The sequence below is a fragment of the Arvicanthis niloticus genome, chromosome 2, assembly GCF_011762505.2.
Source record: "Arvicanthis niloticus isolate mArvNil1 chromosome 2, mArvNil1.pat.X, whole genome shotgun sequence".
NCBI lineage: Eukaryota > Metazoa > Chordata > Mammalia > Rodentia > Muridae > Arvicanthis > Arvicanthis niloticus.
In genome coordinates, this window is record NC_047659.1 from 127,844,028 (window position 1) to 127,868,833 (window position 24,806).

At 40.6% G+C, this 24,806-nt stretch overlaps 1 protein-coding gene across 6 annotated transcripts in view; it reads left to right on the forward strand.

Annotated features, from left to right (window-relative positions):
- Ralgapb (Ral GTPase activating protein non-catalytic subunit beta) overlaps positions 1–24,337 on the forward strand; it is a 90,458-nt gene extending 66,121 nt beyond the window's left edge. For 4 of the 6 annotated variants that reach the window (XM_076930148.1, XM_076930149.1, XM_034494223.2 and 1 more), the window contains 7 exons: positions 1,194–1,359; positions 3,963–4,085; positions 8,689–8,825; positions 17,417–17,525; positions 18,138–18,216; positions 19,632–19,780; positions 20,497–24,337. In XM_076930148.1, coding sequence (XP_076786263.1) covers positions 1,194–1,359; positions 3,963–4,085; positions 8,689–8,825; positions 17,417–17,525; positions 18,138–18,216; positions 19,632–19,780; positions 20,497–20,690 — 957 coding nt within the window. In that variant the 3' untranslated portion in view covers positions 20,691–24,337. Of the gene's footprint in view, positions 1–1,193; positions 1,360–3,962; positions 4,086–8,688; positions 8,826–9,377; positions 12,750–17,416; positions 17,526–18,137; positions 18,217–19,631; positions 19,781–20,496 lie in introns of those variants that run through there. The other 2 variants (XM_076930150.1, XM_076930151.1) reach the window with 2 other exon arrangements.
- Positions 24,338–24,806: the final 469 nt, after the last annotated feature.

Below are 24,806 nucleotides of genomic sequence, written 5' to 3' on the forward strand. Positions count from 1 at the left end.
CAGTTAAGAAAATACCTTGCTGGGTGATGGTGATGCACATCTTTAATCCCAGCACTCAAGAGGCAGAAGCAGATAGATCACTTTTGAGTTTCAGAGCCAGCCTGATCTACATAGTGAATTCCAGGACTGCCAGGGCTATATAGTGAGCAGACAGACAGACAGACAGACAGACAGACAGACAGGCAGGCAGGCAGGCAGGCAGGCAGGCAGAGGAGGGAGGAGAAAGAAAGAGAGAGAGGTGGGGAAGGAAAGAAGGAAAAGAAAGAACCCTCATAGACATGCCCATAGACCACCCTAATCTAGACAGTTCCTCATTGAGACTCCTTCTGAGATTTTGTCAAGTTGACAGTTAATACTAACCATCATACTGCAACAGCCAAAATTGTCTCCAGGCTCACTGTTACCTGGAGGTCAAAATGGCCTGCAGATGAGAATGAATGTTTAAAAATTTCCCCATGTTTTCATATCTATTTATTTGTATGCTATACCCATCCACATGCCATGGTATGTAGGTGGAGGTCAGAGGGCAACTTGTGGGAGTCAGTTTTCTCCTTCAACTGTTGTTTGTGGGGTTCTGAGGTCAAATTCATGTTATCAGTTTAGTAACAAGCTCCATTGAGCCATTTTGCCAGCCCCCAAAACCACTGTTTAGAATGAGAGTTTCTCTTCTCTGCGGCTAGTTGAAGAAGAGAGAAACTTCTGGTTACTTTGTTTTTCTATACTGCCTATATTCTCTCCTTTGGATTAAGGAAAGGGTGTTTTCACATTTATTTATTAATTATACCTAACCTTTACTGAATTTGTACTAGGCTTGTAGTTTTATACATTTGTCAAGGTTGTTACTATATACCTGTTTAACATTTCTCATCAAACAGGTCTGGCTCAGTAACTGTTTTGCCAGAAGGAGAGCTTAGGATTTTATTTACATCATGTCCTATAATCTTCACAACCATCATTATCCCCAGTTTGCACATGAAGAAACAGAGACAGGGGCCAGCCAGCCCAGCCAGCCCAGCCAGCCCAGCCAGTCCATCTCTAAAACATGCATTTTTCACTATGGTGATATATTCCCAAATTCATGCTGAACTGGGCCTTGATTTGTCAGAAGCCTCTAAGCTCATCAGTCTTCAGGTGTGTTTATTTCAGTATATCCTTGTATTCCTTTCATAACTGATGCTTGCTATGTATTTCAGATTTTAAAGAATGTGGAGTCTTCCAGAAATGTTCAGCCACATTTCCTAGAATTTTTGCTCTCCCTGGGCTGGTCAGTAGATGTGGGGAGACACCCCGGTTGGACAGGACATGTGTCCACAAGTTGGTCAATTAATAGTTGTGATGATGGTGAAGGGTCTGAACAAGGTAAAGCTTGGAATAGCTGTTCACTGTTCTCTTGTTTGGTTATTCTTGCCCCTCCTTCCCCTTTCTTCTGAACCTTTAGTATTTTATACAGATTATATCAAGGGAAGGTGTCCTTTCCTCAGTGCTAATCTTTTTGGGATTATGTTGTTGTTTGTGTATTCTCTCTCTTTTTTAAATTCTGTATATTTTGTGTGGGAGGGATATGTATGTGCCCATGGATGGGGAGGACAGCCTGGGGAGTCTGTTCATTCTTTCCACTATATGAGTTGCAGGTGTGGAACTCAGGTCAGTGGGCTTGGAGACATGAGCCTAGACCTACAGAACCATCTTGCCACCCCTGGTTTGTCTAGTTTTGTAGGTATTTCCTGCGTGTTTGAAAGATGTAATGATAGGGTAAACCATTACAAAATTAACTACTTAGTTATTACTGTGCTGATGTGTTCCTTTATATGTGAAGAAACAAATACAGCTTCCTGTAAAATACTTTTAGTATATCTAATAAACAAGTTTCTTTTTTAGGGGTGGGGGAGCGTTTCAAGACAGGGTTTCTCTGTGTAACAGCTCTGGCTGTCCTGGAACTTGCTATGTAAACCAGGCTGGCCTTGAACTCACAAAGATCTGCTTGTGTATATCAGGCTAACCTGGGCTCCCATGTGCTGGAAACAAGAATCTTTGATAGTCATCTGTCTCAGATTCTTACCCATTTCTTACTTACCCTTCTGAGACTTTTTAACTAGAGTAACAAAGAACAGTACAGATTAAAACTTGAGGCAGAATCTAGGTGTTCTGAGCTCCTGAGGTCTGAGGTCATTCTCATCTCAGGATCATGCTATCTTACAGTTTCCCTTCATTACCAGTGTGACCTGACCTCTAGTTTCTAATTTTTACTCAAGTTGGAGAATATACCATAATTTTCATTTCCATGTACTCATGAAACATATACTGGATTATATGTAAACTTTAAGTTCTGTAAGTAGAATTGATAAACAATATGCACAGATTTCATTTTTGTAAATTTGTCATTGAGCATAGTGGTGTTTTTTATATATGGTACCGGTAATTGAACTTTATAGCCTCACAAATGTTAGGCAAACTCTACCACTGAATAGATTTTTCTGCACTATTTTATAAATAAGTCCTTCAAATGCTTATGGTTTTAAGAGACAGAAACCCGAATGAAACTGGCTGAGATTTTTATTAGTTTTTTAAAAATGTGTTATTATTGGCTACATGTGGTGGCTCATACCTTTAATCCCAGCATTTGGGAGGCAGAAGCAAGTAGATTTCTGAGTTCAAGGCTGGCCTGTCCATCTAGAGAGTTGCAGGCTAGCCAGGGATACATAGTAAGACCTTGTCTTCATGTGTATATGTGGCAGGCATGCACATGCTACACTGCTCACGTAGGTTCAGAGGACAGCTTTCTCCTTTCACCTTCTCATGGACTCTAGGAATTACACTCAGGTTTTCAGGCTTTGTAGCAAGCACTTTTACCCACTAAACCAATCCCACTGTCCTCCGGCTTAAATTTTGAAGATCATTTATTTCTCCTATGGACCAAGAAACTCTAAAGTAGTTAAGTTTTTTTGTGTGTCACCAGCACTCTCATTTTGTTTGCAATTTTCTTTTAGATCTGTTCTTTGCATTCTTGCTTAATCCCTACTTGCCTTCTCTCACAGGAAAGAAAGACTGGTAGTTCAGACTTTACATGCATATACTACACTAGCCAGAAGCAGAGAAATAGCTGGGCTGGAGTCTCTTTTTTCCCTAAACCCTGACTTTGATAAAGAAATTGTATTTAGAGTTAGTCCACCCATGCTTTGCCTTCAGGCCTGCTCCAGAGTAGGGGCAGGCAGAGTAGATGTTGGAGCAATGACCATAGTAAATACAGAGTGTCCTTCTAGAGTTTCAGCTGTGGCCCATGTCTAGTTGTATAAGTAGACTGTTTCTGGAACTTAGCCATACTCCATTTGTGTGTTGTATATAACTGCTTGGGTCCTACAGTGCTAGAAGTGGATAGTTGTAGCAGAGACATAGTACCTACAGAGCGTCAAGTACTAGTATCTAGTCCTTTACAGAAAGTGTGTCAACCTTTGCTCTAAACTTCTTGTGTACCACATCTTTACAAGATTAAGTGTCTTATAATATGATAGGTGAAATTTTTCCTAGTTGTGATTGAAAAGTAAGCAAATCTTTATATATTTCCTTTCCTGGAAATCTATGCCAACCTCCTGTGAAGGTCCTGATCTTTTATGTCATATTGATTATTGTATTGCATTTTAACATAGAGTAATTAGGGGTGTTTTAACTCATTCTTTCTGACATAGAGCAGATACTTCCCTTGTATGTTTTCGCATCACTGATTTTCAGAGAAGAGAGATCTGAGCAGTAGAGAGTCCAAGTCTACTATAGAATAATTTCACAAACTAGGAAATTATGATATAAAATTATCATAAGGACACTTAACACTCAAGGTTTGTTGTTTTCACCTACAAACTGGTTCTTGTTAAAAATGTTATCGCTTTATAAAGTGGCTAGATTTCATGAACAGGAAGATGAATGTGCCCAGTTTTCTGAAGTAGTGATATGTTGTTTCTTGTTCATAGATGAAGTAACTTCCTCTGAAGACATTGGGGCTAGCATTTTCAATGGGCAGAAGAAGGTGCTGTATTATGCTGATGCCCTAACGGAAATAGCTTTTGTGGTTCCTTCTCCTGTGGAGTCATTAAGTAAGAACATGTTTTGCGTAGTGCTATTTTGCCATCTGTTCACTATTTGGTGTGTTATTCATTGGAGGAGATTTTGAAGTCCTCAGAGGCATTATTTAGTTTCTAAGCAATGGAGCTTTAACTATAAATATATACAATGTGAGGTCCAGTCATCACTTAACTTTCTGTAGTGTGTTAGTTACTTTTCTGGTTCTATGACTAGTTTATTTTAAAGCATAGTTTCAGAAGTTTCAGGCCATTATGATGAAAAAGACATGATGGAATGGCTTAGTCCCTGACAGTGGGAACTTGGACAGCTTCTTATTTCACAGCAGATTAGGAAGCAGGGACCAGGGCCAGAACCATCAGTCAGGCCTTAATCTTAAAGATCCCTTCCCAATGACCTATTTCTGACATCTAGTTCCACTTCCTAAAGGTTCTCCAGTCTCCCAATAGCACTAATAACTGGAAAGGAAAGAGGTACTTAAAATATGAACATATAAGGAATTTCTGATACAACTTTAATATTCTGTATCTAGCCCCAGGAGCTTACAGCCATCTCATAATATATAACACTTCAGTCCAACTCTCAAAAGTTACCACAACTCTAACAGTTTCCACAGCATTCAAAAATGCCAAGTCTCTTTCTCAGACTTGAGGTAACTGTCACCTGCAAGTCTTTGTAAAATAAAAAGAAAGTCACATACATCTGATACAGAATGGCACGGAGTAAAGCACTCACTTTCCAAAACCAGGGAGTAAGAAAATAGCTAAGAAAGATGGGGTTGAAGGAAGACTGAAACCCGGAAGTTCAAATGTTATCCTATACTGTTATCTGGCAATCTGGGAACATTGTTATGTGATGTGAACCCATAACAGACCTGAACATCCTGCCTCTATGCCCTTTAGAGTTGTACACTGTCAGGTCCATCTTGGTCTAATCCACTTCACCTATAGCTTTCTCTGACCACATGCTGTAATATCTATTACAACTTTGGTTTCACCCTTAACAGCTTCACACGCAGCCTGCTGGGGCTTCTTGTGAAGGCTTCCACCCCATGGCACACTGCCTGCCTCACAGGCTTTTTTCTTTTTGGGGGGGGGATGGGAGGAGTTTTGAGATGGTTTTTTGTGTGTGTGTGTTTGTGTGTGTGTAGTCCTGGCTGTGGCGGACCTCACTCTATACACCAGGCTGACCTCAGACTCATAGAGATCCACCTGCCTCTACCTCTTGAGTGCTAGGATTAAAGGCATGTGCCACCATGCCCAGCTTAGTCTACTATTTTTTTTTTTTTTAAGTCAGCCTCATTGAGTTTTTCAAGGCATGGATAGAATGTAGATAAATTCTTTGCCACAATGTAATATGAATAACTTGCATTCAGTCCCTAGTAAAATCTTTGTTCTGAAACTCAGTGAGCAGTCTTTACTGTCTGAGTCTCTGCTGGCATTTCTGGTCCTACTAGAACTGACCATTAAGCTCTTCTTCCAGCATTCTGGAGCTTCTCTGGCCTGCATCTCCAGACATTCCCTGCCAATCAGTTTTTCAGACCTGTAAACCACATGGCTGAGTTTGCTCAAAGAAGCAGCTCCACTTCCTTGGTCCCAGTTTTCTATGATAGTTACTTTTATGTTTGACCCAGTTTGCTTTCTGTGGCTGTGATATAACACCCAAACCAAGTTGGGATGGAAAAGGTTTAACACGCCTTAAAGGTTAGAGTCTATCATCAAGAAGAGCCAGGGCAGGAGCTCAAGCAGGAACCTGGAGTCAGAAGCTAAATTAGAGCAGAAGCCACCAAGGGGCACTGCTTACTTCTCAGTTCCCGGCTCCTATTCAGCTACTTTTGTTAGCAGGCCCAGGCCTATCTGTGAGAGAGTAGCAACATCTATAGTGGGTTGGGCCCTTCTGTATCAGTTAGTAATTTAAAAATACCTGGAAGATATGTCTAAGGCCAGTCTGATCAGGGCAGTTCTTCATTTGAGTTTCTCTCTTACCAGGTATGTCAAATTGACAAGAAAACTAGACAGTGTTGGTTACCAAAATATCTGACAGAAATGAGGGATGAAGGGTCTATTTTTGGTTGATGGTTTTAGAAGTTTTCATCCTCACTGTGGTAATGCCATGACAGAATGGCTTAGTCCATAGCTGTGGTAGCATATGGCAGTGGCTTCTCACTGTGGCAGAGCCAGAAGTGGATGCCAGGGTCAGAATCAATGGCTAGGTATTTACTTCAAACAATCTTTCTCAGTGACCTAGCCAGGCCCTACCCACTAAGACTCCACAGCTCCCCCGAGTAGTGCCACCAGCTAGAGAAGAAGTGTTCACAATAGGAGCCTGTGAAGGCAGTTTCTTATTGAGAGTGTAGCAGGGTATACTTAAAAGAGAAGTGGGATAATGTTAACTCTGCCTTTTTTTTTTTTTTTTTTGGATATCACATTTTCATGTGTATATGTTATACTGTGTGTATATTTCTCCACCTGCTTTTTGCATATCCCTGTATACATTCACTGTTAAATTAAAATTTAGCATGAAAGAAAACATACTTTAGCTTGCCTGTCTCCCCCACCCCAGTTGTTCTTTCTCACGCCAGGCCTATTTCTCTCCCTTCTTCCTTCTTATCAGAGATTTTATGTATATCTAGATTTCATATATGAGAAAATGAGAGGCTTGTCTTTCATGGACATCTCATTGGACATTGTGATCTCCAGTTTGATCCAATTTCTGGCATTTAACATAATTTTGTTTTTCTTTCTGTGGTCATTTGCTGTATCTTGGAGTGAAATCTCACTTCAATCCTAATTTTGTCTTTGCATTTAGCTTAACTATGTATAGGCTGTGGTCGTTTCTTTCTCAATCGTGAGTAAAGCGTACCTATCTTAGACACCCATGTGAGAGCCTTTATGTGGAACCCCATATAAACCTAGAGCTAACAGAATCTTAGGATGTCATCACGCTCATCTTTGGACATTAGGCAGAAAAACTTGAGCAGCCTAGAAAAGATGGCACTGTTTTTATGGATTGAGTATGAGTATTCTCTCTTAATTTAAACTCATGGGCTCATTTTCCTTAAAATATTGGTATGGCCTGGAGAGATGGCTTGGCAATTAAGACCACTTGTTCTTCCAGGAGACCCAGCCTCAGTTCCTAGTACACATGCTGAGTGGCTCAGTCACCTATAACTCTAGGTCTAGATCCTACAGCCTTTTATGGGTGTGCCCCCCCCCCCCACACACACACTTAAATACATTTGAAAAATACTGGTCTTTTGCAGATGAATCTCATTTCTTGTTTGGCTAGGGAGTAAGTGGAAAAAAATCACCTTCATAAGTGTGAGATATGATACATCACACTTGATAGTCTCATCTCCAGAGCTTTTGCTATGCATAGCTTAGCAGCTTCCCTACCTTTGTAGTTGACCTTGATTTTACACTGTAGGCTCCTATCTTTTTCATACTCTGTATTATTTTTGTCCCTAGTAGAAAGAGCCTTCCATAATCAGTATCACAGTATTTATTTGCCTTCCGTTCAAAGTTGTGGTATGCCTCCTTATTTCAGCAATTAAGGTCCACCTGTCTCTGTAGGTTGAGTACCTGCCTGGTTTCTCTGGTTGAGTTTTCTGTACTAGCAAGTCTTCCTAGACTTAGAGCCTTTGGCTCACACTGTGGTTCCCACAGTTTAGTCTTAGCCTACGATCATGATATATACTTAATTCTACTGCCATTGCGTGCTCTGACTCAACCTCTGTTAATATTCATATTCTGGGGCTAGAAGGAAGGCTCTGGTATTTGTTGCTCTTCCAGATGATCGATCTAGGTTTGATTCCCTATACCTACGCGGTAGCCTACAATCATCTGTAACTCCAGTTCCAGGGAATCTAGTGCCCTTTTATGACTTTGTTGGGTACCAAGCATATATGTGATGCATTTACATACCTGCAGCCAAACCATTTGTTTACATAAAATAATTATTTGTATTTTTCTGGGGGTTTTGCTCATTTGTTTAGTTTTTACTGCTATCAGATTGTTCTTTAAATTCAGACTAGGTTCTTGGTGTCTTTTAGGTGTCTCAGTGGCTACTTAGGATAGTGCTTTTGATTGAGTATATAATATAAATAATTCAGAAAATAACAGATAGCTTTGAATTTATTATTTTCTAGTCTTACCTCAGTTATCCGGTAGAGCAGGAGATGACAAACTATAGTGCACTAGACAAATTCAGCCAAGAATGAGTTTATGGCTTTGAAAAATTTATAGTGTTTCTTTTATGTGTATGAATATTTTGCTTACAGATATGTATGTGCATGACATGCATGCCTTTGGTGCCCATGAAGGCTAGAAGAGGGCAGGGGATACCCTGGGACTCTTAGCTGCTGAGCTGTCTCTCCAGTCCTAGCGTTTACATTTTTTTTTCGAGTTATAAATAAAATACAAAGAAGAATATGCTGCAAAGACCTCTAGAAGATCCTTCAATGAAATCCCCTCCTGTCTCGCAGGATGTCTGCTAGAACTTGCTATGGAAACTGTGCTTTATTTACGTTACTTAGGGTACTTAGAGTAGTTAACATAATTAAACTCCTGCTCCAGAAAAGTAGCAGATACTATAATCTTTTTTTTTTTCACCTTGTAGCTGATTCATTGGAAAGTAACATCTCAGACCAAGATAGTGACTCAAATATGGATCTTATGCCGGGAATTCTGAAGCAGCCACCCCTGACACTTGAGCTGGTCCCCAATCACACAGACAGTCTTAATTCCTCACAGAGGGTAAGTTGTTTTATTGACTTGCCTGAAATTTTGTGGTGAAGTGGCAGTAATTGTAGAATCAAATCTGAAGGTTTCTTAGTTTTTAAAAGCAGGACGTATAGCAAGAGTACTGGTTCATTAACTTAAGTATTTTAAAATGAATTCTTGAATTTTTTTATTTTTCTAGTCTATAATAAACAGTTGATTCTAAGACAGCATTTTCCTTGTTTTGACATTCTGATGCCATGGTTGATTCTCTTGTTCACTCCTGTTTAAGTGGAGGCTTTTCTTTGTATTTAATAAATATCCACTGAGCAGACAGCAGAAGCTATCTGTAGATTTTATAATCTCACATTATTCAGCTAAGAACTGACCATATAGAGGTGGCAGTATTTTGGTGACTAAGGACTGCAGTTCTTCCTTGTCTGTTGCTTTGCTTTCAGCCATTTTGTGACCCAAATTCAATTATCATCTCAAAACATTAAAAAGAAAATTGCAGAAATAAGCAACTTGTAAGTTTAAAATAATGTAACATTCTGGATAGCTTGGTGAAGTCTGCCTCTTCCATCCTAGAACGTTGATCATCCTTTTGTTCGGCATCTTTACACTGTATGTGCTGCCCCATGCCCACTGTTGGCTGGGTGTCGTGGAATGTAGTGCTGCAGTGCTTACATCATGACGGTGCTTTACTGTGTCTCACTCACGAGCCATTGCTTCACAGTACATCATCACAGGAAGAAGAATGAATAGAGCATGGAAAGAGACAGAGTTCACGCAGGCTTTCTTTAAAATACATTGTAATTGTCCTATTTTATTACTGTTGTTAAAACATTGGTTTCAAGAGTGTTTTGTTGTTGTTTTGTTTTTCTTGTAGTTGTGCACTGGAAAAAGAACACCTATAGGATTGGGTAGCAACTATGGTTTCAAAACCTGTGGAAAATCTTTGCATATGTGCCTGTGCATAAGGGGACTACTGTGTATGGTTAAATCTATTGAGTATGGCACACAGCTCCTACTGCATATGAGAGGCTTTTGCTTATATATTTCTTATTAGTGGATGTTATTTCTTTATCTGTGTTTCCCCCTTAATCTTTATTGAAAAATGACCAAGTAAATGATAACAAAAATACATAATCAGACTATAAGAATGAGAATATTGATTTAGAGCAGATGAAGTGTAAACACAACCACAGTCATTCTTGCATTTATATGTGATTTTAGTTTGGTTCCTTCTACAGTAAAAATTACTCCTCACTTTTCTCCTCTCTGCCCCCAGTACTGGAGGGATTAAGCTTAGAGCCTCACTCAGTGCTAGCCAAATCAGTCCTCTTTATTTTTATTTTGAGACAGGATTTCTTTAACTTGCCCTGCTGACTAAAGCACATTCTGCAGCTCAGGCAAACCTTGAACCTCCTGTTCTCCTGCCTCAGCGGCATCCCTAGCTGTAGCTATTAAGATTACTTTTAGCATAGACACATGCTTAACTTGTTAAAAATACCAGGTTATATGAATCCTAAATATGGACTGATTCTAAACTTCATGAGGTTAAGAGGCCTCACAGAACCCAGTTTGAAAGGAGTGGGGAGTGCAGACATTATCCTGATTCTCATATTCTGAATGCTCACACAGTTATGCTTTCATACCCAGAGAATGACAGCTCTTAAAGCATCTTGCTTTTTTAATCACATATTCTTTTCAGACTGAAAAAAAAACAAAAGTTTAACACTTGGTGGTGAGGAGAAAGTCAGCAAACCCCGAATGGAAGTGCGCCTCTTTAACACTGTAAAAGTACACTGAGTAAATTAGCAGCATGCTGTGCATTGCTTTGAACACTTTCCTCTAAGGTGAAAGACAGCTCCAAGATGTTTGCTCGCTCTTCTGCTTCTTGGTGGAGAAGTGGAAGTCCAACAGAAAAATAAGGCAAGAAGAAAGGTAAAAATCATAAAAATTGGAAAGGAAAGAATAAAACTGTATTTGCCAATGGCATGACTGTGTGTATAGGAAACATTAAGGAATCTGTTTAAGGCCATTGGAATCATTAAGTAGGCTTAACAAGTGTGCAGGAAAGAATGCCACTGAGTTAACCAAGGCTTGTAGATGACTCTCAGTGATCCTGTTGTTTTAGTCTTCCTCATCTGTATGATAAAACCTGTGACTATGATGGTGTACCCTATGATTATGTATATTTCATGGCACTGGGAGTTTGTGGAGATAATTAAAATTACTGTAAGCAATCAAAATGTAGGTGATGTTTGGAAACCTGACCTAAACACAGGGACTCTGTAAGTCTGCACTATAGCTCAGAGATAAAGGGAGTAGCTTATTAAACACTACTCTGCTGAGAGAGCAGTTTCTGGATATGCTTGGATTTGTTTGAGAGAAATCTTTAATCATTATCTGTGATTCAGATAGAAATAAGAATCTGGGGCCTTGTTGTGGGGCTCTGGTCATTTGGTAGTATATTTGATATACCCAATTATATCCTAATAAAGTAGTTTTAATTTTAAAATTCAACTTAAGTATGGGATTCTCCTGCTACACAGGAGCTCTGTTTAAGTTATTAGCACAGATACAGTTCTGCTATGTGTCATGCAAGTGTATGACTCAGAGTGCCAGTTTGCTAAAGGGCATTCACATAGTCCTGCTAACTTTGCAAAGAAACTTAAAGCTGATTGGGTGAGCCAGGCATTATTGCACACACCTATAATTCTTGCACTTGAGTGGTAGAAGCACAAGAATCAGAAATTCAGGGTCAACCTCATAGTAAGTTTGAGGCCATAAGAAATACCCTGTCTTAAAAGTAGACAAACAAAATATAGGCCAGTCGCTTTCTTATTCTACCCAACTATTTCCCTTTCACATTTTTTTGTCTTTCAGTTAGCAAGCCAACTCCATCTGGCTCTCTTCTTAGCCAGTATAAAATACTTTTCCTTTTTATACTCCATTTGTTTTCTTTGATGTTTTTTTCTCTCAAAGAACATTGGCTGGCCAGCTTTGCAGGATCTCTGTGTCTCAGCCTTTCAAGAGCTAGAAATACTCTACATGCTTTGCTTCCCACTCTCTTCCCCTTTTAAGTTTATTTTTATTTATTATGTATCAGTATTTTGCCTTTGTATGTATTTGTGCATCACATGCTTGCCTGCCTGGTGCCTAAGGAGACCAGAAAAAATTGGAGTTACAGATGGTTGTAAGGTTCCATGTAGGTGCTAGGAATCAAATCTTGGTCCTCTGCAAGAGCATCAGATGCCAGTGAGCCAGCCATCTCTCCAGCCCCTTCGTTGTATTTTTCAAACAATCAAACAAACAAATAAACACCCTATTCCTGTATTTTCATGGGTCTACTCTTTGACTGTCTTTCAGGTCTAATTCCAAGGGAGTACCAGAAATTGTGCTTGGTGCGCTGATCACTAGTTTAGCAGAGAAAAACTACATCTCCTGTCTATAGCTTACCTTGAAAATACTCCTTCTGAAAGAACTGTGTTTTGTTTTGTTACAGATAAAACTAAAAATAAATTCAACCAGTGACTTAACCACAGATGTGCAAGTCCCAGTGTAAAATCACTGTGGAAAGAAATGTGGAAAACCAAGGCAACATAAGTCCTCCAAAAATCACTAATCAGGCAGGGTATGGTGAAGAATACTTTTTAATCAACACTAGCAGCAAATCTCTATCAGTTCCAGGCCAGCCAAGGTACAGTGAGACACTTTGTCATGGAAAAGGAGAAAGTCACTAATCCCTCAGTAATGGCCTACAGTAAGAGAGAATCATGTGAAGAACTCAGAGAATGACTATAAGTATGTTCAAAGATGGGGTAGGTGTGGTGGCACACACCTTTAATTCTAGCACTTGGGTGACAGAAGAGGCAGATCTCTTGAGTTCATGCTCAGCCAGGACTACATAGTGAGACCCTGTCTTAGAGAAGGGAAGGGGAGAAAAATAATAAATAAATAAATAAATAAATAAATAAATAAATAAATAAATAAGAAGGAGAGAGAGAGAGAGAGAGAGAGAGAGAGAGAGAGAGAGAGAGAGAGAGAGAGAGAGGAAGACGCAAATTCCTGAATGAATTCTAGGAAAACAAACAGAAAATAGGTGAATGAAATGAGAAAGCTGACACAAGAGCCTGTGACATGGCACAGGATAAGAATATTTGTCATCACACCTGACAACCTGAATTTGATTACTGCAACTTAAATGGTGGAATAAGAAAAACAATTTTCACCAGTTGTCCTCTGACCTCAACATACATGCTGTAGCATGTACATAGAAAATAAATATAAAAATGTTTTTAATTAAGATAGTCAGTACAGGCTATGAAAGAGCAATTGAATAATGAGAAGTACAAACAAATTGAAATTCTGGAATTGATAAAGACAGATGAATAGAAGGTTTATGGAAAACTTCATGAATAGAAGTGATTGATCAAGGAGAGGAGAGCATATTGGAATTTGAAAACAAGGTAGAGAAGTTGAGACAATTGAACATGGACAAATTAAGTTAATAAGGAAATAAAAGCAGTACTTTCAAGATGTATGTGACAATGTGGAGACCACACCTAAGAATTCTGGGCATAGGGAAAGGAAATTTCATTCTAAAGACATAAAGACTTTATAAATTCATTCTAAAGACTGACTTTACCATTTCAGTAAAATCAGAACATTTTGCAAAATTAGGGGAAAAGATGTCAATCCAGATACAGGAAGCATTTAGAATGTGAGATTAGAAAAGAACCTCCCACATCCCAGCATGACTGAATCACTAAATACAACAAACTAAGAAAATACGGTGGGCCTGGGAGGTGGATCAGTGGTGGCTAAAAGACTGAGTTCAATTAACCATCCATGTTACAAACTAGGAGTGGCATGTGCTTGTAACTCCAGCACTAAAGAGACAGGCAGTTCTCAGGCTCACTGGCATGCCCTCGTACCCTACTTTGTGAGTTCCAGGACTGTGTAAGACCCTGTCTTGGCTGGTTGAAAGGTGACTCATTAGTCATCCCAGTTGGTGGTTCACAGTCAGTTACACATTGTCGCCTTCTCACTACTACACTTGACTAGTCTAAAAACTTGTCTTTATAATAAAGAGTGGACAGCACCAGAGGAACAACACCCACGGATGTTACTCTAATCTTCACACTGTGTACACAAATGAAATGTGCATGTCTACACACACAAAGAAAATATTGAAAGCATCAAGAAAGAAACACCAAGTGATGTATAAAGGCAGATAATCAGAGTAAATGTAGATTTCTTCAACAGAATCTTCTTTAAAGATTTTGGTTTTTTTGTTTTTGAGAACATAATATACTTACAGCATTTCTCCCTTTTCTTTCCTCTCTCTAAATCTTCCCATATACCCCTCTTGCTCTCTTTCAAATTCATGGCCTCTTTTTCTTTTTCTTCAACTAACCCGTTTCATCCTCAACAGAAACTTTTTAAAACCATGGAAAATAACATGTTTTGTAAGGCCCTTGTCAACCCAGACTACTATCCTCAGCAAATTGATCATAATTGAAAAAGAAGCTTTCTGTGATGTGGCTAAAAGAACTCAAGACCACTAAGCAGCTCCATAGAGATAACAAAAGGAATCCTTTGGACTAAATAGGAATCTAAACACATCTATGAAGACATAGAAGCAAGCAAATCCTTTTAGTTAAGCAAGGGAGAAGTAGGAAACACCATTCCAAGGCCAACAAAATGACAGGAGTTAATACAGTCTATTAATGCTTTTCGATAGTAATGGTCTCATTTCCCCAATCAGAACACACAGAGTGACATGATTGAATTATAAAAAGGGATTTGTTGCTACCAAGAAATATACTTGGGCCTAGAGAACAAGAACAGGCCAGGTCTGCAATCATTAGACAGAAATAATTAAGACAGAGCAGAAATTAATGAACTGGAAACACAAAGAATCACTGCAGCAAGGAGTTCTTTCACAAACTGGACAAACCTTTAGCTAAGCTAACCAAAAGACAGAAAGAGAGGTCCACAGACGGGTAAAACTAGAAACAAATAAGTGACAGATGGTTTCTTATAACAATGAGGTTCAGAAAATCATCAGGACATGCCTTAAAAACATATATTACACAGAAAACCTAGACACTCGGACAATTTTCTGGATGTATGGGCATATCAAAATTAAATCAAAGTGATATTATTTTAACATTTATAACAAGCAACACTGTTGAAGTACTTATTTAAGAAAAGAAAAAAAAGGAGAGAGAGAGAGGGGGAGATTCAGACAGACAGACAGACAGACAGACAGACAAAGTATTTCCTAAAAGAGAGCCAGACTTGAATGAGCTTGTCAGCTGAGTTCTGCTGACTCCTGAGGGCTAATGCAAGAAAGGATGAGGCACTTTCAGGGTTTTTTCTGAAATCAATGTCCAGTACCAAAACAAGATATGGACATAACAAGAAGAATATTAATAGACCAAGCTACATGGCTGTAAAAATTCTCAACCAAATATTTGCATGTTGAAATCAAGAGTGTATCGAAAGACCATGATCAAGTTGTTTTTATTCTAGAGATTTAGCTATGGTTCAACATACAGAAATCTTCAATAGGGGGCTGGATAGATGGTAGTTAAGAGCACTGACCGCTCTTCCAGAGGTCCTGAGTTCAGTTCCCAGCAACCACATGGTGGCTCACAACCATCTGTAATGGGATCGGATGCCCTTTTCTGGTGTGTCTGAAGACAGCTACAGTGTACTCATATACATAAAATGAATAAATCTTAAAAAAATAAAACTGGAAAAAATACCAATAAATGTAGTAATACACCACATAAACTTCTCAAGAATAGTTATCAGATGATCATCTCAATTGATTCGAAAAGTTTTATGACAAGATCTGAATCCCTTTTTGATAAAAGCCCTGAAGAGGGACTAGAGGATGGCTTAGTGGTTAAAGCAATTCCTGTTTGGTTCTCACATCGATGTTGGGTGCCTCACAACCACCTATCACCCCAGCTCCAGGGGATCCTGTGCCCTCTTCTGGCTCTCCTCTGGCACCCCCATACACATGCTTATATACAGACACACATGAGCACACACAGATACCCAGACAGATAATATATACAGACACACATGAGCACACACAGATACCCAGACAGATAATATATACAGACACACATGAGCACACACAGATACCCAGACAGATAATATATACAGACACACATGAGCACACACAGATACCCAGACAGATAATATATACAGACACACATGAGCACACACAGATACCCAGACAGATAATATATACAGACACACATGAGCACACACAGATACCCAGACAGATAAGTCTTTTTTTTTTTTAATGGATGCAACTAAGAAAGGCCAGTTCAGAAAAACAGATGGTCTTTTTGTGGGTTCTAGATCTTGGAAAGTCATAGAATTCTGTATGTATATATATAAAAAAAGTAGAAGTGAGATTTTGTAGAGCAACAAAAGGGACAAACAGAAGTGGGGAGAATATGGAGGATGGCAGGAATGAGGGCTGATTTGGTGTGTGGTCAACATAAAATATATGTGCCTACAATTTTTTAAATAAATACATACAAAGATGTTCATTGTAGCACTGCTTGAATATGTATTTAAAAAGTAAAAGATCCTAATGGCACTAACTGAGGAATGATTAAATAGTGAAATTTATGTACTATAGGATATCATGCATAATAAAAAATGCACCCTTATATAATGATTTAAAGACACATACCAAAAACAGTTCATTAAAAATAAGCCAGTTGAGTGGCAGAGAAGACAAAAAAATATGTATGCGCTTTCTCTAAAGACCAGTGAACTCTTGCCTTTTTGTAATGCTTACTGGAGCCTCACTTTGGGTGCCAAACTGTAACGGCCCGCTCTGTTCTGCTGGTCAGGGTTTAGCAAGAGAGAGAGTGGGGGGAAGAAGGGGAAGAGACTCGAAGAATAGAGACAAGCCAGAGGATCTGTAGTCAAGTCTCCTTTACTGTCTCCCACAGACTATATTCACACCTCCTACTGACCACCACACACACACACACACACCACTACACCTACTACTACTACACCACACCCTTACAAGGAAATCCTGGGTATTTATAAGCACAAGCAGGAGAACACAGGTGAAGACATTTTACCACGTGCACCATGCAGCTGGGGTCACTAAATAGCAAAACAAGCTATGTGGGATAAACAAGATATTTATCAGAGTGTGTTTCAGCTGTTGTAGGCTATATGGTTCGGGGTATATGGTTCCAGATGGCTGCAAAGTTGATAGCTGCTTTCTAGCTGCTTTCTACCCGCTTTCTGCTTAAAATCGGCTCCCAACACCTTTTTGCTGACAATATGAGGACAATTAGGTTTAGATTATTATTGGCACACTTCCTCTGGAACCTGGGAATAACTTCCCAGTGTTGTATTTTAGAGCCTAAGATCCCCAGATAAAGTGGTGGTATTTCACGCTTCTAAGCAAAGATACTGAAAAAGAGTATTGGCAAATTTATTTCATACTTTCTTCCCAAAGTGACTTTGGTGACATAAACATGTCATTAATCATCTTGATAAATGTCCAATCAAGTAGTTAAAACACACAACAACAAACCATTCTCTGTGCTCTTCTCTTCATGTAGCTCAGTCCCAGTTCCAGAATGAAGAAGCTGCCTCAGGGTCGCCCTGTGCCCCCACTCGGACCGGAGACAAGAGTGTCTGTAGTTTGGGTGGAACGCTACGATGATATAGGTACTGTCCAAGGAAAGAGGGTTTTTCTGAGTAAAATGAGAAGATGACAGTGACTTCGAAATGTCTGAAAAGGGTGGATGTGGAGGCTTGAAGTTCATAAGCCTGGGTTCGTATTCCAGCCTCCATTCAGTTTCATGAAGCCTGTTAACCAGGCTTACTTGTGACCCTTCTTTCTAGTTGTGAGCTGTTCTGGTGGTCTCTCGGTGTTCCCAGTTTGCCCAGGAGCTCTGGGCCACCTTGTCTGTGTGCACAGGTGTTTTCATTTGTGTATAATAGCTCTCGTTGTCCTTAAAAGTTCTGCCATGCATAAGTTTCGTTAGAGTTTTGTGTAGGCAATGTTAGAACCTCAGAAATACATGCTTAGCCCAGAGTCCTGTCCATCTCAAGAGTTCATAAGAAGGTGTCATGGCTACTTGTGACCAAGCCCTCACAGTCACAGATCAAATTCTCCAAAAGCCCTCTGTTTTAGGTGAGTTTGGCCAAAACATATTGTGAAAGATAATTGTCTTTATATGGGGAGTCATAGGATTCTGCATTGTGGTATAGCACAGCATGTGTTCTTCTGTGAATTCGGGGAAATTAGGTGGTAGTAACTAAACTGTTTTCTTCCAGAAAACTTTCCGCTCTCAGATCTGATGACAGAGATCAGCACTGGTGTGGAGACTACTGCAAATAGTAGCACTTCTCTGAGGTATGTTCTCTTACCTACATGAGGTTATTATCAGCATGTCTGTTTTTATCTGTTGATTACAGCTTAATAAAAGATTTAGAATGAACAGTGGTTAAAGGCAGAAAGTAAAGAACCTGGAGCTGGAGAGATGGCTCAGTGGTTAAGAACATTTCTTCTTGCAGAGGATCCAGGTTTTGTTTCCAGACCCCCACATACAACTACCTGTAACTCCAGTTCCAGGGCTCTGAGTCCCTCCTCTGACCTCTACAGACAGCAGGCACACATCTGCTCATGTGTACATGCTAGTGAAACACTCAGGCGAATACAAATGAGTAAAATAAAAGTTTTAAATAAAGAGTCCAAGAAAGGGCTAGCAAGATGCCATGCTTATGGTCCTTATTTCCATGTTCAAGTATTTGATAAACTAGGAGATACAGCTGTCAGCTGTTCCCAGTCAGTGTCTCAGTCTTCCCAGGATCGCAGAGAGAGGAAAAAACCAGCATGGGCTACACAATAAGACCCCCCAGAAAAAAGAAAAAGTAAAAATTGACTTTGTTGAAGTACAATTGTTATACAGGAAGTTGTACATATTTAGTATGTTAAATCTGCTATGTTTGGAGGTGTATACACATGAAACCATCACTACAATATATATCATGAACATACATACCACCTTCAGAAGCCTCCTGCCACCCATGTAGCTATCATTTTACTACTACGACTACGATATTACTATTGCTCTGCCCTCAGGTTTTTAATTCTATAGTACAGTATATAGCTTTACTCAGCATAGTGGGCAGTTGACATCCAGGACTTATTCTGTACAACTAAAATTTTGTGTTATTCTAATAAAAACCATCCCATTTTGTCTTTAAGCACTGTGTACTCTCTGACTTTATTTTCTATTCTTCAGATAAATGCTACTATGTAGAATTTGTCTTCTTATACATGACTTTATCTGTTACCATACTGTTTCCCAGATTTATCCCAACCCCTGTCTTGTAAAAAAAAAATCATATATAGAATTCCCCCACACTGGGCTTTCAGTGTTTCTGCTTATACTCAGGGCTCTGCCTTGACAGTGTAACAGCCACACTTCTGTCCTCCAGCAAGGGGCTAAGCCAAAGTCCCATATTGGGCGTCAGATGTGTAGCCCTCTATAATATGTTTGCCTGGCCGCTCAACCCCACATCTTAGAAGTGGTTGCCTAAGAATAATTTTTCAGACTCTTCGTTATTTAACAAAGCCTAACCCCAGGAATAAGTGCTTACGGCTAATGGTTCCAGCTGCAGCAATATGGATTTCCAGGAAGAGGATTCTGAGCAGATTCTGCTCAAGCTTTGCTGACAACAGGTCCCCAGGCCCTGGTGTGTGTTCTTATACGACATAGGAAAGACTCTTGTGTGTCTGAACTAAAAAGACTTATCTCTTCTAAGATCTACAACTCTTGAAAAAGAAGTTCCAGTAATCTTCATTCACCCTTTAAACACTGGATTGTTCCGGATAAAAATCCAAGGAGCCACTGGAAAATTTAACATGGTCATACCTCTGGTTGATGGGATGATAGTCAGCCGTCGAGCACTTGGTAAGGACTTTGTGGGTGCTGAAGGGCTGGGTCCCTTGCTTTCTTATTTTTCCCTCCACCTTTAATTTTTATTCTTTGACAACCTCATACATGTATTTAAGGAATTTTAGTCCTTTCCTCATCTCTCTTCATACTACTGAAGCCCTGCCAATCTTCTTTCATGGTGGGTGTGTTTTTGTGTGTCTCTCTGTGGTGTGTGTGTGTGTGTGTGTGTGTGTGTATGTGTATGTGTGTGTGTGTGTGTCCCACTGAATTTAAATAGTGCATGAGTGTGGGTAGGAGGTCATTGCAGCATAGGATGTTAGTGAGTACACTGTTACCTTGCCTTCTTTCATAAAGCACAGAGAAGTAAAAGTAAGGAATTGGTCTTATTACTTACTAGTTTCTGCACATGCTTCTGCCCTTTGAGAAGGGGTAGGGGTTGTATTGTCATCTGATTAAGCTTTAATCTAGTGATACACATGAGTCTTTACTACCTGCCAGGATTAGAAGAGGAAAACAGTTGTTCTGGAGCAGGGGACAGGGCTCTTCGAGAGCAGGCTTTACTCTGGTCTCATGCTCATGTCTCTCTGTAGTTTTGTCTCAGTGTCATGTTTGTTTCTGAGGTGGGAAGTTAGAGGATTGCAGTGAAAGAATTAGAGTACTTGGGAAATGGGTTTCCTGAACACAGTTCACCTGGCCGCTTACTAACAGTTGTTCTGACCTCTGTTTTCAAGGCTTTCTGGTAAGACAGACAGTAATAAACATATGTAGAAGAAAGAGACTGGAGAGTGATTCCTACAGTCCACCACATGTCCGTCGGAAACAGAAAATCACTGACATTGTCAACAAATATCGGAATAAGCAATTGGAGCCAGAGTTTTATACTGCCCTTTTCCAGGAGGTTGGACTCAAGAACTGCAGCTCTTAGAGGGCAGTTTGTCCCGGTCAGTGAACTCCAGAGTGGGCTCTAACATCAAAGCAAGACAGTCCTGTAAAAGGCAAAGCTTATCACTCCCAAGAGCTCACTGTTGAATCACCAGAAGAAATACGATGTGAGGCCACTGGCTTGAAGACCCAGCTTTCCAGTGAAGGGATCCTGCACAGTCACACTCCTGCTGAAAACAACAAGCATTTTAGCCATAAACTTTCTTTTAAAAGTGACAATTTTAGTAAAATATCAGCCTTTTGAGGTAAAAGGCTTTTATGCATCAGTTAAATACATGCATTGATAGTGTCAACAAGTTTGCAAGTTAGAAACTGAAGATAGTTTTATACCTCGCTTTTTAGGAGGATATGTTCAAAATTAAATCTTCCAGAACTTTTTAGGCTCAAGTTGACACTGTGGAGAAGGAAAGGCTGCAGCGTTGTCCTCATGTGGATCCATTTGTCACCCTGTCACACTGACAGAGGGTAAAACATAAATGAGTTTTGTTCAGATAAGAAGTCTGACATTAAAGTATTTCCTATTTTCTTTCCGTATTTAACAAGCTGTCCCTCTCATCGCTGTGGAGATCTGTCACATGGCTCAGCTTCTTAGCAGGCATGGGAAGTGGGGCACAACTGTATTCTCTGAAGAGTATGCTAGTCATGTTTGTAGTTAAAAGCTGTGTGAGAGCGGCAGTGCCTCCCTTCTCCGTTCCTGTTCAGTCTAACGGCGTGGTGATAGGTTAGATGTGACTCCTCATTAAACATCAAGAAATGTGAGTTCATAGCAGGGACTGAGAAGTATTTGGCTTCATCCATCATTATTTCAGGACCAAGCTGAAAGCTGCAGTAGTTGATGAAGGGGTCTAATCTGTGGCTCAGAAAGTCGCATCACACTCACTTAGCTCTTCAGAGAGCACCTAGCCCACAGTCCACAGAATTTAGTGCCGCCTCCTTTGGTGGTTGCTGCTGTTTGGTTTCTGGCCTTAGCCAGCTGAAGGCACCAGTCGCTGCCAGGGCTCTGGAATATCTCATTCACCTCACTGCTGCTTTTCTGCCAGGGACAAAGCTTAGTAGGGACTAGAACCAAACTGTTTTAGAAGGACTCCTGTGCTCAGTATATACCTGTTTTTATGTTCTCCTTCAGTAAGGTTTTTGTTTTGTTTTTGGTTTTTTTGTCTCAGAAAACAAGTGACATTTATAGTTCAAAGAAAAATAATCAGAGTTGAACAGGGGTGTTCCCACGGACCCTTTGTTGTCGTTAAAGTATAGATCAGGACTCCACTGTTTAGTTTGTTTATTTCTTTTCTTTGGATATCAGGGCCAGTGTTGGGCCTGCTCTCCTGTGCAGGTGCCTCCATTCTAGACGTGTGTGCTCTGCCATCTGGGAGCAAGAACCATGGCTGTAGCAGTCCTTGGTCTGAAGTTTGCCATCGCCCTTTTTTTTTTCTCAGCTCAGGTACAGACACCTACCCCACCCCCACCTTCCTTGTCCTTAGTGTCCTTCCTTGTCCTCTTCCTCCCCTGTGAGTCCAGTTTCCATTCGAGCCATATAGCCTTCTGTCTTTGATTCCCTTTGAAGTTAGGCAATAATCTGTTTCTAGGCGATATCCTGAGGTGGGTAATGGTAAAAATTAGTGAGTTTTACCCTAAAATATTCTAGTAACTCAGCAAGAATAGGTGAAATTGAACAACATCTAAGACACTTCCAGATTTGATGAATGAAGTCATTGAGAAAGTGGGTTCTTGTTCAATCCAAGGTGAACAAAGAATTTATACATACATGCAACTTCTAACATTCCAGAGGGCACAGACGACTGATAAAGATGTGCTTCCTTGGTGTGATTCTTCTGAAAACCTTTTTGGATGTTTTTTAAATGATACAATAACATGGGTTGTGTGTGTTGGGATGGGCTTACTGGCCTTTCCCCTTCAGTTGGCTCTAATTTCTGATAAACTCTATGTAATTTTGATTATTTTGGTAAGAGAACAACCATGGCAGATGCAGTTTGAAATCTGGGGCATGCAGTGGGTCCCCAAGGGAAGAGGGCTGCCCCCCGCCCCCAAGGAGAGAAGCCCTGGTATGCACAGCCAACAGAACTTGGAATGCACCTCCCTGTCTGGTTACTCCTGCTCCACAAATCATCTACCCAACAACAGACTGGGTAGGAAGAGCCCTGGGCCTTTGCCGAGGTGTTTGGAATCCTGCTCACTGAGTTCACCCTCCTGCTTACACTAAGATCACTTTGAACAGAATCATGTCAGAGGAACATACTTAGTACCTAACAATAATCTCAGTTGTTCACTTGATAAATTTGCCACCACAGGTTCAGAAACTGGGGAAAACTGGGACCAGTCTGACTGTGGCTTAAACTATTCAGTTGCTGTACTTGGATACCCAGGCACCTTCAAACAGGAAAACATTTCCCAAGGGTATTTAGGCTGGTGGCCCCTTCTGTTCACTTTTGAAGCTGGAGGTGAGGGTGGGGCTTCTACTTTGGCTGGGAGCACACGAAACAGGGCTCTTAACAGCTTCAGTCCTCACATCTACCTTTCCCTTGTCCAGGGTTTCTTCCTTAGGCCTTCCTGGCCTTTGGCCCCCTGAAAAGAATAATTACATGATAGGGTAGCCCTCCCCAGCCATACTGATGCATGTGCCATGCACATGTGTACACAAGCATCTCCCCCTTCCAGCACCTCGATTTTAGGTTAGCTCCATCTCTGGACTCACATATAAAAGTACCTACAGTTTGGCTGGCCCTCTCGGCATCTGACCCACAGGTAGTAGGACAGTCTGGAAGACTGGCTCCCCTGTGTATGAGCTAGGGAAGAACCAGGTTCTGCAGGCTGACATTACAGTGATGAGGTTTCCAGGGTGTTTACTCCTGTTTTAAAAAATGGAACTTGCCACACATAGCCTTGAGTGCAGCTGGGTAAGCTGGTAGCAACTGCCTTGGAGGTTATGTGGCACTCTCCTGGGAGCAGTTGTCCTTTAGCGTTTAAAGCCTGTTCAGGCCAGATCTTCTGTGCTGACAGTGACCATTAGCATCTGCCCATCTGTCCTAGCACTTCCTGGCAGCCCCTTCCTAAGGGGTCCACCTGGACAGGGGAGCCATTGATCGCACTGCTGGCCGAGCACTGCACTGCATAGGGTTTGCTCTGAGTAGCCACCCTTGTTCTTCACACAGACTTTTTTAATGGTGAGGGAGAAGGTAAAATTTGGGATTCCACAGTGCCTTGCATATAGTAGGCGCCCAATACCTATTTGTTGAAGTAAATCAAGTTCCTTGTTCCCACAGTGACCAAGGCATCTTCCTCCTCTGAAGGGCTTGGTGGTTGTGGCTACAAACTAAGCATCATTATTTGCTCAAAACCATATTTACAATTTATATGAATTTCGGTATATTGCCAAGATGGGATCTTTTTCCTATTGTATTTTCTGTAAATATTTCTGCCACTGACTTGTAAAGTAAAGGAGATGTAAATATGAAGGTGTGCCTGTGTCCCTTGTGCCTCTGTTGGATCTGTGTCAGCCTGGGAAGGTGCAGAGCTGTTCGTATTTATGCCTGTCCTTTGTCCACAAGAAACCCATGGGATATTGAATGTAATACATGCAGTCAATTAAATTTTAAGGAGCTTCTTATCTAATAACTTGGTGTGTGTTTTGGTTATAGGCCCTGGGGCTGGCTCCTGTTCGGTTACAGGCCCTGGGGCTGGCCTGCAGGGGCTCTCAAGTCATTCTGGGAAAGTCTGCTCAATTTTAACTGATTTAGGTTTTCATTCTGTTTTTTTAGTTTTCCCAAAGTACTCAAAAGTAGGCTAATTTTAAGAGAAAAACACATGATCTTGTAATGCTTGCAGGAGCATAGAGCATTAATACCCAAAGGCCAGAGTTGGGGGATGAGTGAGTCCTGGGGTTTTCTGTCTGCAGAGAAAACTGACAGAGCAGGACATTTCAAGGGAGGGAAGGCACAGATGCCACCCCATCCCTCGCTGCCCCTTTGCACAGGTTGGTTGTAGAGGATTTTACAGGGAACATCTTGGGGACATGAGCCTGGGGCATAGGTGCGGGGCTGGTAAGCCTTGGAAAGGGGTGAACGCTGTTGGAATATGTGCCTCC